At 25.4% G+C, this 17,751-nt stretch overlaps 1 protein-coding gene across 2 annotated transcripts in view; it reads left to right on the top strand.

Moving 5' to 3' along the window:
- Positions 1-15,778, top strand: part of LOC114128482 (high affinity cationic amino acid transporter 1) — a 28,694-nt gene extending 12,916 nt beyond the window's left edge. Inside the window, exons 1-12 of one of the 2 annotated variants that reach the window (XM_050210086.1) lie at positions 2,555-2,646; positions 10,450-10,687; positions 11,216-11,344; positions 12,302-12,457; positions 12,549-12,653; positions 12,748-12,903; positions 12,993-13,117; positions 13,593-13,690; positions 13,750-13,889; positions 13,976-14,251; positions 14,332-14,495; positions 14,848-15,778. In XM_050210086.1, coding sequence (XP_050066043.1) covers positions 10,471-10,687; positions 11,216-11,344; positions 12,302-12,457; positions 12,549-12,653; positions 12,748-12,903; positions 12,993-13,117; positions 13,593-13,690; positions 13,750-13,889; positions 13,976-14,251; positions 14,332-14,495; positions 14,848-15,081 — 1,800 coding nt within the window. In that variant the 5' untranslated portion in view covers positions 2,555-2,646; positions 10,450-10,470 and the 3' untranslated portion in view covers positions 15,082-15,778. Of the gene's footprint in view, positions 1-2,554; positions 2,647-10,449; positions 10,688-11,215; positions 11,345-12,301; positions 12,458-12,548; positions 12,654-12,747; positions 12,904-12,992; positions 13,118-13,592; positions 13,691-13,749; positions 13,890-13,975; positions 14,252-14,331; positions 14,496-14,847 lie in introns of those variants that run through there. The other variant, XM_050210082.1, reaches the window with a different exon arrangement.
- The last annotated feature ends 1,973 nt before the right edge of the window (positions 15,779-17,751 follow it).

Raw genomic sequence — 17,751 nt, 5'->3', positions numbered from 1 at the left:
TTTCTATAACAAACAAAAATTAAACATAAAATATTATTTTCTTTTATTTAAAAAAATCTCGTTATAACGCATTTTATTTTTGTAACCTTACATATTTTACAAACAAAAAAAAATAATTAAGTTTTTTTTCCAAAACAAATTTCATGTACAACTGTACAAGTCACCCTATATCAACTATAATATAAAAGTTAAATAACGAATCTATAAACATTCTCCGTGTCTCAAAAAATACGTGTGTAAAATTTAGTACCAATTGGTTTAATAGTTCTCAAATATTTAAGTCTCATCCAAACATACACTATTTTAAATGCAATATTATTGTTTATAATATATAAATATAATCAAATCAATCGAATCATTTAAAATTAATCGTACTCACAGTTATTGTTACCATAGATACATTTTATACATGTACAACAAAATACGTACTATAATCTATATCATCTATCCGTAACAGATATTGTTTAGTTTCCTTAACTACGTAGCTTAGCTTAGTGGTAGCATTAGTGAATGTATTAACGTTCATCAGGAATGGTATATATATATATATTGTTTTATAAAACCACTCATTATATTAACTGTAATCATACTATACGTAACACATTATTGTTTTCTATAAATTCGTTCGTCTTTATAGTTTAAATCATAATTTAATAATTTAATAATAAATTGTCCATTTTGTTGCGTATACATTATAGCACTAAATAACATTTTTTTCCATTTTTTTATATTCTTATGTACTCTCTGTGTAATGTGTAATGCATTTTTAAGTGTACATTTTTCACCCAAACACTATAGAACCGGGTTAGTTTGTTCTGCAATAATAATCTTCTTCCGATCCACACCATGTTATAATAATGTAATCTTCTGTTAGCATGGTCTGTATTGTTTATATTTTTGACATATACATTATTACTAATATATTATATTGACGAGACGTGATAAATTGTTCGTTGCAATACCATTATAGGTATGGTTTGTAATAGTAGAAGCTCAAGGTCTCGAAAAATAACAACACACGTATATTATTGTATTTTCCAAATTATCGACACATTAAATTCGTTTAAATTATTTGTCATTTTCATTTTATGCACTATATTACAGTATGTAATTGTACATCTAATGATCCATAAACATCTATCCTACTACTTTAGCGTTATCAACTTTCTCCAATGTTTTATTGTTATTTGTTCATAATAATATTATCTTATAGTATAATTTGATGTTATTTACAATATATTACAAGACTAAAACATATTATATATAGTCTAAATGTAAAATCTGATATGGAAAAATAAATAATTTGAATTTGAATAAATTTGAAATTCGAAACCATTATCAGATGTAAGGGCAGACGTAGAAACTCGAGACTCGATCAACTTTTAAAATTAAGATTATTACAATTCTACGTTTCGTTAATGGTACAAAAGATGAATAACAGTTAAATAGTTAAATAATTGATTTTTTTCTTTATATAATATCAATGACATCGTTTGAACGATAGATATAACTAACGTAGAATAAGGTTTTAGATAAGTTATTCGAAATTTGATGTGAAATAATAATTTGTGTAGACAATAATAACTGTCTATAGCTTCAACTTTCAACGACGTCATTCAGTTTTTGCATGGCTGTAGATAAAATAATAAAATATAATACATCGTGCACTTATAAATATGTTTATCTAAACTAAACTCGTGTATACTTTTATTAGTTGATCGTATGAAATAGATAGGTTGAATTTGTCAAGAATCAAGGACATCTCTTTACTCAATACATATTATTATGTCCTTCAACCAAAGTAAAGTCAACAATATTTGGATACGGGTATATAAATTCAGCGGAGTGGTATATGTAAACTTAGGAATTATTAAAGGGAGCAAAAGAATTTCATTTCACAATAGCATGTTAAAACGAATAATTTATTACACTCATAAATCTGTATTATTAATATTCAGATTATCTTAACGCGGTTTAACGTGGGCAGATCAATGTCCGCAATGAGTGTAGAGAAGAAATAAGACGTAAATATGGTTTAATATAATGAATAATAATATGCATATAATAAATACTTACGTGCGTCTAGTATAATTTTTGTAATTGGCCATTATAACATGTGACACTATATAAATTTCGCCGAACATTGTGTTGATATCAACCTATACCCAAAAAATATTATGTTTTGTAAAATTTGATTCATATAATCATATTGATCGCGGAAATGAAATGTCTAATAATATCAACAAATTAATAACATATAGTGCGTAATCTCGTTTTATTATTTCATTGTATATTGTATCTCTGTCATATTATTCATTGAAACCAGTAAGAGAATTATATTGTCAAAATATCTTTACAATATCAGTAGCAAGTAGGTACTTATACCTATCCTGTATAAACGCGATAAACATAATTATTACACTATATACGTGTGATATAATTTTATATTAAGCCATCACGACGCGTATTGCGTTGATCAATCTTAACAACATAACTTTAAATTGTGAAAATCAAATACACTATACGCATACACCAGTGATGATCGTGTTGGTCTACAGTAAGCTGTCTTCGTTTCGAGTGCGAAACGTCTTACTTACCTACTACGCAGTAGAAAATGTTCCGAAAAAAAAAAAATAAAATAAATTGGTATGTGTAACTGAAAGCATAAAATAATTATACGTTTATGGCTAGAGAATTTTTTAGTATGTATACATTTCTTGGTATTTGCTAATCAGCCTGCTACGCACCACAAAACCGGTCATATGTGTATCTATGTATGTAATTTTATTTATCCATTTATACGGGACTTATAGTACTTACACTATTTCAATCTGTCTGTACTTTTATACATATTTTACAAATCATGACATGCAATAGGGTAGATATTAGATACATTACCTATATTATATTGTTTTTCAAGCCACCGTGTGTAGGATAAAACCGTAGATACGTTATCTTTTACTCGTCGAATTTAACAATATGTCTGCTCGTATTGAATAATTATTATATTATTTTTAATTTTTTCAAAAACCTACACATTTATTTATGTATATCCAAATATGTATTAGTTAAATGTTGTAAAATATAATTTATTATAAAATTCACTTATTAAAACTGTAATTGAAACTTATTAAACTCAATTTGTAAAGATAATTTGAAAATTATAAACTTCTATCATTTTTACAGATAGAATTTCTATCTAATATCTAACAATAAAATAGATACATTAAGTTTAAATATTTCATAGCTTTTACTTTTTTTAAGACTTAAAATAAATTGATTCTCAGTATCTCGACTCCAATCCAAGATCAACAATTAATGTACAGTTCAATCATTCGTGATTATATTTTATTTTAAATTAATAACTTAAGAGTTGTAACTTTCTCTTTTCAATTGAACGAATTAATATTGTTATTTACACTAATCATTTGAACAAATAACATTACGTGCTTATTTTACTTCCAAGAGACTTCGACAAAAACTTATTACGCAATAATCGGAATTGTACTTTGTTAGTAAATAATATAATGTTAAGCATATTCGATTGACAATTTCACGTATTTATATGACAATGCGAGCAGTAATCAAATAGTTATTCTTTTTGTTCGCCTTGTCTGGATATTCTAAACGTTTAAATATAAATTATTACAAATTTAATATTGGTAACCGACAACAATATTACAATTAGATCCAGATATTATAAACGTGTACCTATCTATATAATAGTTGATATCCTGATCATGATAATCGTTATCTATAATTCAAGAAATAACAGAGTTCTCGCTTCGAGACAATACTTCGCATATTTTTCGTAAATTCAAATGATTTCACATAACAATAATATTATTGAAAAATTATTCACTCTACATATTGTTCTGTTATGTTTGTGTTTTCTTAGACTGATAAAAGATTACAAGTTTATAATTGTGCATTAAAATAATTACTGAACGTCATAAAATAGGTATAGATAAATTTAACAAAACGAAAATTAGATTTATTGCTCTTCAAATAATTAATAACGTCATCGATGATGCCATATACTTGATATGAATATTTTAGGTGATACTTTCATTTATTTTTGATTGAGAGTTAAAAACTTAAACTAAGATATTTTAAACTACTTGTTTAAAAAATGGCTGTGCTTTATGCGAGTTGTTTATCTACACATACGAACAAATATAATAGCATATTATTATAAGATTAAATCTGTAAAGTATAACTACCTGTTATAATAAAGGTTTCTAATATATTATTGTTTTAAAAATATTAAAGTAACTATAACAATGATAATGGTATTTTTTGGTATATATCTGTAGGTAAAAATCTCTTTGATAATCTTGTACTTTAGTGTACTGCAGTAGTGTAATTATATAATATATTGAAATTTAGGTGAATACTAATAAGTAATTTTTACTATAGATAATGTCTATAAATCGTTATTATAGTTAAAGTTATTATAAACTAAAAGATTATACATTATGATATTAGAGTATTCTGTGTTCTTAAAAAATAATATATCATACCTAGTGCTTAGAATGAAACATCTACCATAAGACAAAAAAAAAAAAAAAAATGATATTTTCTGTTGAATATTTTTTTTTCTTAAACTTTTTTTGACCTATTTTGCGTTTTTCAGTTTTTTGGATAAAAGAATGATTATAATGTTCTGATATAAAAAAATAAACCTAATGTTATACGTTCTACATCGGCCAATCGATCGATATAAGTTATAAAAAACCGGAACATCGTGGTTGTATATTACCATATAGTCGTACACAGAAAACACTTGTACGATTTTTTAGCTGCGTGTACAGTTTTAATACTCGAAAAAAAATAATAATAAATAAGTAAATAAAACAAACATATAGCATAACAGTTATAATTACAAACATAATATTCTATAAATTTAGCGTATATAATATTATTATTGACCATCATCAGACGAGTTCGGTCGTACAATATAATTTAAGCGTCAGAAATCATTTAGGCGCCACCCCATCGACCTATAACTCATTTATATACTTACACATATTTTTTTTTTTCTATGAGTTGGCGTAACGTAGCAATTAAAAATCAATTCGTCTGGCTCCAGACGGCGACGGCGGACGTTTTTGTCGGATTCATTGCGAGATCGAAATGTAAAACGTAGCAGAAATATAATGCACACAATACATAATATTATAATAATTGTATACTATAATGTAAATGTTAAGTGTGCATAAGATCGGAAATGCAAAGTTCAAGGAATCACAATATTATTATTTTAGAGCAGTTTTGAATTGATTACCTACCTACATATAATGTATATAATTATTATACTTAATTAAAAATTTGCACATCGAGGAAATTTTTTGAGGATTTTGTTACTTCTACCCAATTACGAGTATAATCAAAGATAGTTTATAGGATAACCAAATATTTATACCTACTAAAATTTTAAATAATATATCAATATTGAGCAATTTATTGTTGTCTGGTCAACAGTACGTGATCACGGCTTCCGTTTTAATTATTTATTTTTGTTCCTTTATATATATTATATTCATCGTTGCTCAACCGTATAACAAAAATACCGCCTATCCTGAGATCGACACAGTTCATACGTTTTTTGGCTGACGTTCTCGCGTGTCATTATCATTGCATCAGCCGTCGCCGCCGGTCGTCTGAGTGCACTTCGTCTACAGTGGCACGGCGATAAATAAAAATAGACAAAGACCAGACGAAAGTTTAACTCGATACCTATGAAGATGGTCTCGGTTCTATTGTAACGAGTCATTTTTGGAGATTCGTCAATATCACGTAGCCTATAGCCATTCGTTGTATTAATAATATCATCAATAGTACAACCATGTGTCGTAATAATATTTGACTGTATGTAAATAATGATTCAGGAATATTTCACTAAAACAAATCATGATAATGTAATATAAAAGTTGGGTAGGTAAGATAAAATAATAAATAATCAATTAAATGTATTCGATTTTGCCAATTTATTCAAGATCATCAGACAAGCTCTACAAAATTTCATATTTTAAAGTTTCTTAAAACATTTCAAAACTATCGCTTTAGACCAAAAATTATAAAAACTTTTTTTTGAATGTTATAACTAATAAATGATAAGTCTTGTAGTTTTCGGAGTATTTTGATTGTGCTCAAGGTGAAACATAGTTCTGAAAAATACTAAAATATCCAAAAATGGCCATAATATATTACTATATTGGTGTATTTCATTTTGTATAGATGAAATGTTGTGATACGTCACGAAACTCGTGCAAGGAAATATTAGTTTCGTCATATTATATTTATTTTTATTTAATTTAATTTACAGACCTATGTCGAATATGTTATAGTCATTTAAATGACGATGACGTGTGCTTGGTTATATTTTTTTCCTGTAATTTTTCCGAAATTATTACGCAAATATTAACTGATGACAAAATGTTGTTTATGAATATTTTTTAGAATCGCTTAGAAAAATAGCAAAAATCTATAATATGGTATACGTTTATAAACTGGTAAATTTTCTATGTATTAATATTAAAATATAAAACATTAATAATGTATTTATGTGTAAACATAGGTTTATATTAAAAAAAACCAACTTTTTATTAGCTGTTCGTGTTTTTGTATTCGTATAGTTTTATAATACTTGACGCAATCTAGGTTATATAATTGTTATTAATAGATGGATAGATTTTCATATAGATATATTTTTAAACACCGATCATTTATTACATATATATAGATAAAAATATTAATTTTGCTTTTATACTCATATATTTTATAAACGCCATGGTATTCCCATACAAATATTTTCAAAGTGTATAATATATTTATGCAAATATAAAAATATCATCACTGTTGTAGTTAAAGACAACAGTGATACTTAATACTTATATAGAATACAATTAGACAATAAATAGTATAACTACTTGTATAATAGTATTATTGCAACAGTTTTGTTTTAGGAATATATAATTATTGGTCCACAAACAATAAATTATATAGTGTACTTTGTACCAAATGATTAATCAATAAGGAAAAATTTATATTTACAATGTATGAATCCAATTCGAATTAATTTATCATGTGTAATGGCAATTTATTGTCGACTTTAGTTTTTTTTATTAAGTTTAAAATATATAAACTAATAAACATATTTTAAATGTTCAAAATACGTGAAAATAGCTTAAAAAATATATATATTACACTATAATATACATACTACATAATACATAGTGCCCTACATGCTTAATATACATGTTTAATATTCTTAGTCATGTTATTTGTAAATCCTAGTTTCTTAAATATTAAAACCGTATAGGATATTATTATATTTTTTTCGGATTTTAATTTTTTTTATTATAAACGTATAATCATAAGGTTATAAATAATATCATGGAATTTTAGTTAGAATCTTAAATAAAAAAATATTATCATATAGTTTATATTATTAATAACTGATAAGTAATGATAAGGAATAACTATATTGATATGACGTTTTTATAACTGATGATCTCAAAAAAAAAAGAATAATATAGAAAAATCAGTTACATAAGATAATATTTAAACATTTAAGTAATAGAAGTATAAAATATTTTAAGTCACAGATAACATTTAAATTAAAATAGTATATTAAGTATATATTATCAATGATTATTATACAGTTATACTTTCATACAACCAATATAATAATAATTTAACCAAATTAACCTTAAAAAAACGTTATTAGCAATTTACTAAAATAAAATTTGTGTATATTATGTTTATAATATAATATATATTTTATTTTATATTATACCATATAGACTTTTAGATCAAAACACGCCTTACTGGAAAGTAAAATATACTAGAAACCTTAGTAAATGTATTTGTTACATACATAAGCTAATATAATCGTATTTTAACTTGAAGCCACATTTTGTAGTACCTATGCATTTTTGCACTCACGTTTATATATAATTGTTAGTAATATACTAATGTATTATAATCTGTTCTTAAAGTTTTCCAGGAGAATCATTGCCACAGTTATAACATTTAAATTATAAAATGTTTAAACTTCAATTCAATGTATTAAATTATATTAAACAGTAGTAACAACTAAATAGATACCATTATTTTTATAAAGAAAAACAATAATAGATTTAAAATAGCTCATCATTTAGTATAACAATATATATTTTACATAATAAATTTAACTAGTTTTTAAGTTTAATTTTATGGATATAATATTATCTCTTACTGAATAATTAAATAAAGAAAATGTGTTATAATAAATGAATGTAACGGCTTGTGCTAAACACGTGAACTCTTCTCTTGCATAATCGTGCACTTATGAGCGATTAAAGCTTCGATAAAACAAACCCTTGTTAAACCATTATTAATTAGTAGTGTATTATACAGTAGGTACTATACTACTATGCATATTATTTTATGTATATTCATTAAATGGCAAATATTTGCAGTAATATTATAAAACACATTGTCCTAAACCTTGGGTATATATTTTTAACCTAAATAATAAAAGATGTCATATTTTAAATTAAAACTAAATAAATAATATTTTATTTTGAGTAGAAAGAATATTTTTGTAAACTTCATACTTAATAGGTATATACGTTTTTATATACACTATGTGATATTCAGAAAACATATTTAAATAAATTTTTTTTTAATTAGGAAGTCATCTTTATAATTGCGTTTTAACAGACATAATTTATTTTTAACTAAACTAAATAGTCATATATCGTGTTATCTTATATGAAAATAATAACTTTATTACAATCGTGATTATATAGATAACGGCTATAATAAAGTGCGTATTATAATTTTAAATTTATAATTGCAATGTTTGTATTTTAATTTTAAAACATAATTAATTTATATTACAATCATTATAAGTATTTTAATTATTTAAAAAATTATAAATTGTTGCACATTATTTAAATCATTTCAATTGAATTCCTATTAACATATTAAGCAGCAAAATAATATTATTACATTTCCTATAACGTAATAGCATTATATGTATCTCAATTCATTATCACAACTCAACGATAATAAATTATGATATTATTTACAACAATATGCAACATTGTAATTATTTGTTTATTTATAAATATTAAAAACTATAAACGATTGTTTATTTTTTAAATAATGCCATTGATTGTATATTGTACAAATTATATTTAAATTTTATAATATATACTAAATGATAATACCTATATTATAGTGTTTATTTTATAATAAAAATTATTTATAACTATTATTATATAATAACGATTAAAAAACATCTGTAAGCAATTTAACAACAATTTTGTGAAATATATTATAAATATTAAATTTTGTTTTAATATAATTAAATATATCATTTCAAATTGTTTGCTTAGTTATTTATGGACGTAAAATCATTAAAAATAATATAAAAAATGCATAACCTGAATTATTACAAAAAAATAACTAAAGAATATATTATTGCTATTCAAAATATTCCAAAACGAAGAATTAAAATTAAATGATTTAAATTTTATACTAAATTAATTGTGTGGATTTATCGAGAAATGCGGAGTAAAATATGTAAAGAAAATGTTTATTTAAAAATTTATTTTATATTAAATTCTCAACGATTTAACAGCATATATTTAAATTTTAGTATTTTCTAAAGACTGTGCTAATTTTCTTATAAAATATAAATGATCTGGTACTTCTACCACTGTTAATTTTGATTACATGTTATAATTTACTAATACGAGGGATCGGAAATAAAAATGATTAGATAATATCCAGTAAAACAGTAAGTACTTAAATTAAGAATTTGAATGTATAATTTTAAATATATTTTAAATTGAATTTTAAAAGTTAAAAGAAGTAATACATATTTTAATAAAAAATTTTCCGATTGCTTATTTCAAATAATTATCTTATTACTTATAGTTATTATAAATGTTTTCATTATATTTCATTGAAGTTATATATTACTAAAAATATTTAAATAAAGGTTAATAATGCGCCCATGAACTCAATTCACTCATTTGTAAGCTAAAAAGAAGTAATACATAAAAAAAAAAATAAATAAATACTTAAAAATTTGCCGTTTTTTATTATAATGACTTATAAGTTATAATACTAATGAACGAGTAATAATTCTTGAAGTAATTTCTTATTAAAATACTCATACTAATAATTTGTCTTTATTTTTTTGAAACATAATTTATATTATTATATGTGTTATTTCTTTTTTTCAACCTAAGAAGAAAAACTCTTGAATTTTTAGATTACACTTGACTATTATTACTTGTAGAATATACGATATAAATCAAGTTTAATGGAAACTCGATGAGTAACATTGACTCGTAACAATTTATTCTGTTGATAATATTGTGAAATACCAAACGTAAATAATATATAATCGATGATTTTGTTTATTTATTATTATTTTTTTTTTTATAGCGAGAAAAACTAATACAGGTGATGTCTAGACGTAAAAGCGACAACGACGTAGTGATTGATCAACCAGGCAAGGAAAAACTAGCCAGGGTCCTCAATCTGGTAGACTTGACGGCACTTGGTGTAGGGTCAACATTGGGTGTGGGCGTATACGTACTCGCTGGAGCTGTAGCTAAAACAGACGCCGGTCCGGCGGTTGTGCTATCGTTCATTTTGGCCGCCTTTGCATCAGCTTTTGCAGGTGAGATAAAATAAATAAATATTTATTGAAAAAAAATTTTAATTTATTAAATAATAGAACTCTGTGTTTGAATAAAGAACGCCAGTTATATTTTATCATTTATCCATACAATAAAAACGAGTTGTATTAATCACGTATCATTGATATTACAGTAAATTAATAAACTCAATTTTACTACGTATTTTATATATTTTTACCGTTTTTCATAAACCTTACACAAATTGAAAAATAAAATAAAAATTATGATACACAATACAATATAATATTACAAAAAAAAATTGAATTTGTGAAAAAAATGTTAAAAATCAATAAATGATTTTTCTCCTGTCATAAATAATTTTATTCTTCAATAGGTTTTTGAAATTGTATAATATAATAATATAATGCCATAGCCGTCGTATCGAAAAGAATTATTACACTGTAGGACGTCTGAGCACCCTAACTAGTCCAAACCGGAAATAATGTCAATATTGTTAATGACTCAACAGTTCAATAATATATTATGTAATTATCTTATTATATCCGCAGGTCTGTGTTATGCTGAATTCGCAGCGCGAGTGCCAAAAGCCGGGTCGGCTTACGTTTACAGTTACGTCGGAGTTGGCGAATTTGTCGCGTTCGTTATTGGATGGAATCTGATACTCGAATACGTCATTGGTAAGTGAAGTTTAGACCTATCGAGCTCATATGGGGTAAACAATCAATTGGGAATTATTATCAATATTTCATAAATGCCTAAGCATATTGTTAAAAATGATCTTAACCTTACATTTAGGTGCAGAACAATTAGGTAGTGATGATAAACATTGACAAATGTTTACATACAAATATTTTCATTAAAACTTAGCATAATAATGATTTAAAACATAAATGTATTTCCTTTAATATTTCTAGAACACTTTTATAAAATAATCACCCTGTACATCGTTTACGTAATTACCACATATTACCTTTTTAACTATGTTGTCAGACGCTAACTGAAACGATAATAAAGCCTTAGAAATTATATCCTAACGCTTATCTAAAACATACTATATCTATTATAATATTAAATAACGGTTTTTTGCGTTTAAATTTCGTCAATTAAAAAATTTAAAAAATATAAAAAATGAACAATATGACTGAATTAAATAATAATTGATACTTATTTTAATTTTTAAAACAACTAATGCATAATATATTTACTTTATATATTTAAGCATATTATATTATTATATCAATAACTGTTCAAAATATAATATAGTACATCAGTATAATCATATCATTTTTTTTATCCAATTGTATGATTTGATTTATACAATAATACGAGTCTTTGAAATTATTCTTCTAGAAACAGTACGAATTAAAATAAAAGAGTATGTGCAAATAATTAAGACGAAGAACTGAAAATTAGTGATTTAAAATGTAACGAACTCGAACAATTATAAATATGATACACCTATACATTTAAAAATGTTGTGGAATATTTTATAATGTTCAATTTTTATTTACGATATTTTGAAATTTACAAAACAAAATTATATTATAGTTTTATGATGAAAACGTGAAGATTTCGAAACCCTATTGGAATGCCTTAAAAATTAGAATGTAGTTAATTAATTTGTTTTATTACAGGTACTGCGAGCGTCGCCAAAGGTCTAAGTAACTACATCGACGCTTTGTTAGAGTATCCCATGAAAAGAACAATGACCGAACTCTTCCCCATGAATGTCAGTTTTTTGTCCGAGTTTCCAGACTTTTTGTCATTTAGCGTTGTATTACTATTATCGAGTAAGTTGTAATAAACACGAATCACGTAATAACATTATAACATATTTTATTTAGTTATCTTATAACATTATTTAACCGATAAACATTACAGTCTTACTATCGTGGGGAGTTCGAGAATCCACAATGATTAACAACATATTTACAGTCGTTAATTTATTAACCGTAGCTACCGTCGTTATAACCGGATTATTCAAAGGTAATTTATAATTTAATATAAATTGTATAAAAGTATACACATCAATGATATGATATGTGTTGATATAATAATTATTTGTTATTGTTGATCATAGTTAATTTATACAATTGGAATATACCAAAACAAGACATTCCGAAGAACGTAAAAGGCGGCGAAGGTGGTTTTATGCCTTTTGGATGGGCCGGAGTAACTGCAGGGGCTGCAAAATGTTTTTATGGATTCATCGGTTTCGACACAGTAGCAACGACAGGTGAATGACGAATAAGAATAAATAATCAATGATTTAATTATCTTTGAATTATACAACTATAACAACGATTGAATACTTTCTGTGTACAGGAGAAGAAGCGAAAAAACCGAAACGTGACATTCCGTTGGCCATCATATTGTCGTTGTCCATCATAACTTTTGCATACTGCTGTATCAGTTCGGTGTTAACTCTCATGTGGCCATATTATAAACAGGTAAATATTTCAATCATTCTGTAAACCAAATTCTCTCTTTGTTTATGGAATGTTTCCAAAAAAATTTTTTAGTCTTAAAAGAATAGTATTAGCAACATAAGTGTATGTTATTTCATGGAAAAATTCACATACACATATATATGAATTAGATGTTTTTGTGTTATAAATATACATATAGCCCTATGCTAAAATAATCAAATATTATGGGTAGTAGATATTTATGCCTACCTTTATATTATTAAACACCCATTTTTTTAATCTTTCGTTACTTTCAGGTCTGACTACATATATATATTTATTAATCACTTTTATTCTTTTATAAGAAATAAGAAATATATATATATATATATATAATGTTAGACAGGTAACAGTTTATAATATTTTTATCAATGTTTTTATTTTCAAAAATATTAAGAACAAAGTTCGTATTTTAAAATTTCGAACTATTTATAACTTAACACTCGGCATATTATAGGACGCTGACGCGCCGTTCCCCTACGTCTACGACCATCTCGGCTGGACAACAATAAAATGGATTGTTTCTTCTGGCGCTATCTTCGCTCTGTTTACCAGGTAGGTTGCGTTTATCAAGAATCATAATTTTAATCACGATAAACCACGAATTTTCACAGTCTCATAGGTACCATGTTTCCATTGCCGAGAATTCTATACGCTATGTCCTGTGACGGTCTCCTGTTCAGCATGTTCTCTGATATTCACCCAAAGTACCAGACACCTCTATTAGCCACTCTGTTGTCGGGATTGCTTGCGGGTAAATAAAATATTATTGTTATTTTACAATATATAATCAGTGTGTACGATACTGACTCTATGTGATTAATTTATCGCCATCCACAGGCATTATGTCAGCAATTTTCAATCTGGAACAGCTGATCGATATGATGTCGATCGGCACATTATTGGCGTACTCGATCGTGTGCATTTGTGTGCTAGTGTTAAGGTACAAAAACGACTCGGACGTGGAGTTTGTAATCAAAGGTAACGATGAATTGGAGACCAGCAGTTTCACAGAAACCATCATCAAGACTGTGGTAAAGTACTTTAACCTGTCCAACATTAAATACGCCAATGAAGAAACCGAGAGTGTGGCCACGATCATCACTATGTTGTACAGTACGTATCTAAACGAAATAACTCGCCAATGATCGATTATTTTGTATAATATTATTAATGCGTTGCTTGTCATTTTATAGTTTTTACGTCTGCTGTGTTTTGCTTCATCACCGTCCAACAAGAAGGTTTAGCAAGTAGCAACGACGTTGCGGCGTACACAAGCGCTATTTTAGCCGTTGTGCTTTTACTTTTGTTGCTATTACTCTCCAGACAACCCCAATCGACCAAAGAACTTTCGTTTAAGGTGCGAATTATTATTAACCTCAATTGATATAATAATAACATAATTTAGCCATGAAAGTAACCATTTATGTATTTTACAACCATATATATATTTTTTTAACTCGTTTTTATCTAAAGAATATCCAGTGAAAATTAATTGTTTAAATGTTGTAATACATTAAGAAGTATAGCTCTTTTTTAAAAACTTGTTTGATAAGTAAATAATCTACAAATATGAAAGAAAAATCATTGAAAAGATGTCTTGTAAAATTTTTTTTATCAACTTGTAGTATTTCATAGCTATTATTATGCATACATAGAAATTCCTTTTCATAAACTCAAAAATTTAAAACTCTCTTGCCCTGTTTTCACAGGTACCGCTGGTTCCACTCATACCGTGCATAAGCATCTTATTGAACGTTTACTTGATGATGAAACTCGACATACACACCTGGATCCGTTTTGCCATTTGGTTGTTAATTGGATTGTTCATATACGTATTTTATGGCATGAAGAACAGCGTCGAGGGACAGAAGCAGATGGAAGAGCCAAAAAAGAGACCATCAAGTTCTACGGTGGTGCATCCAATTTCCACCATCAAGTTATAGTACACACGTTAAGCGTATATGTATACTGGCAATAAGATATCGATCAGAATATGAACATTCCATTTCAAACTTAAAAATAAAACCGACTGTTGTGCGAACGATGTCACTTTTCAAAACGCACCGCGCAGGGCGACTATCGTTCCCAAAATATTTACACATACCAGTATTATGATAAAATACACGTCTTATAAACAAATAATGTATTATGTTATAATATATATAACGAACGGCTACTTAATATGTATATTACTATTATTACTATACAAAACTCAGTCGTTTTATACAAAACTATTATAATATAATATTAACATGACTTATAATACATAGTCGTGTAATTTATGTCCTTAATTTTTTTTTTTTTTTGTATGTTGTGATATTTATTTATAGAATAATAAATAATACATAGTATAGCAAAAATGACGAAGTTTTAAAATTAAACAATTATTGAGTAAATTCAAAAATCTTCGTGTTTCTATGTAGGTATTTAATTATAAAGTAAATAATGAATGTTATATACTTATATGATAAAATGTATTGTACAAGAAAAATTATTTTTCTTAAAAGTTTATTTTTTTTTTAACTATTATCAACAATATTATTTTATTATTTTCTATTTAATGAATATATTATATTATAATATTTATTTTTAGTATTTAGTAAGCGTTTATTAGAAACACAATATAATACATTTAATTAGTATAGTATTTTTGTTTGTTTATGTGTGTGTATATATATATATATATTATTCGTGTATATTTTATGAATGATTTGTAAAAAAATAAAACATATTATTATAATGTAAGTTCTATACTAAAATATCAATTTTCATCATGGTTTCTATAAAAAAAACTAGGTTTATCATAGAGAAGAAATACCTATACTTGGTTATACTCATACTGCTTACATCTATGTTTTGATATTGATAGAAGACTAATATAACAATATTATAATTATTCAATCTTGTAATAAATAACACAACAAATGTCACTGTTATATATTTTATAATTCAAATGTATAGTCATCAATAAGTTTAAAATTTCTTGCTTATTATTTAGAACTTTAAATATTGATAAAATACAATAATTACATCCATTTAATTATACTAATTAAAAATTCGATTTATTTACAAAAAAAAATTTAATACTAATTAATTTACGTAATTGCTAAAGCCTTAAAATATTAATGATAAATTAATCAGATTAAGATTCTGTATGATATGTATGACAAAATAATATATGATATATGATATACAATCTAAAAGATTATAAGATACTTATCAAAAACAACATTTTTAACACAAGTACGTCAAAACATTAAAAAAAAAAAGATTTAAAATGAATGCATAAGAAGAATTGAATGGTATCATATAAACTAAAATTTGATATTTTGTGATTCAGCTAAACCTTATATACTTATTCATTCATGTTTAAGTACTCGACCTTTAAATATGAATTGTACGTGTTGTTAAATTTAACTACGTATGGATGTTGTTTAATTTGTACAGATGTGGCCAATGTTGTCTTGAGTAATATAAAAAACTGTTAAAACAAAATTAAATAAATACTATAACTCATTTTATGTGAATTTCTAACTTAAAACACAATCGGTATGTATTATTTGCTCCTGAATTGATACGTAACATAATGTATCCAGTTATACAATAATGATAAAACAATATTTACAATAATGTGTCTTTTTTTTCAATTAGCTAATTAATAGACGAATTTTGTAATTATATAACATTATCCTATTTGGTTATTATGTTTTGTCAACGTATGTATTTTAAAGATATTATATTTATTTGGATTATTGAAAAGTTGTTTCTGAGAATATTTTAAATATCATAAACCAATGAAAAACCTGGTATTTAAGCAAATTATTTTCTGTTTTTAAAATCTTTATATATTAATGCATTAACTATCAAAGGTATACGTAATGCTTATGATTCCAAAAATTTTTGATAACACTGAAATTGGATTAAAGGCCACTATAAAAGATTTTGTCATATTCACAATACGATTACGTTTTTCGTTATAATGTTTGTTATGCGAACTGTGTTAAGGTTTTTGTGGTTGCTTAGGACATAAAATATAATAACTCTGTCAGAATGGTAAAATAATGACTTAAAGTTAAATAACAGAATAATTGTCACTCGTTTCACATTATTGTTTTATTCACGATTTCCAAAATAACTATTAACTACATATTATACATAAAACAAGGTATATATAATAATATTACTATAATGGCTACCTAGCTGTTACGATTGACTTAGAACTGAGCTCCAATAATGTATAATATAAATTCTAGCAACATAAGTTTTATGACTGATCAATTCCAAATATTTTGCGTTTTTCATTCATAAAAACAAACTACTCCACTGTTGCTAGGCCAGTTTAGAATTAAATATTGTAATACATTATAAATATAAAATACATTTAAACTTTAATTAAACTAATCTATTAATTATTACTTTATAGAATATGTACATTAGTACCTTATTCCATTTTATAAAAATAATTTTGGTGGATCAATCAGTTAGGTAAGAAAACTACTGTACGGCACCCCCCTCCAAATAACTTTACTATATACGAGTACACTGTACACTACATATATTATTATGTACACAATACGCTCTGTATATTTTATTACTGAATCGGCTATATTACT

This window comes from Aphis gossypii, chromosome 1 (genome assembly GCF_020184175.1).
Source record: "Aphis gossypii isolate Hap1 chromosome 1, ASM2018417v2, whole genome shotgun sequence".
Taxonomy (NCBI): domain Eukaryota; kingdom Metazoa; phylum Arthropoda; class Insecta; order Hemiptera; family Aphididae; genus Aphis; species Aphis gossypii.
Note: the sequence above shows the minus strand (reverse complement) of the source record. Positions and strands in the feature narration are given on the sequence as shown.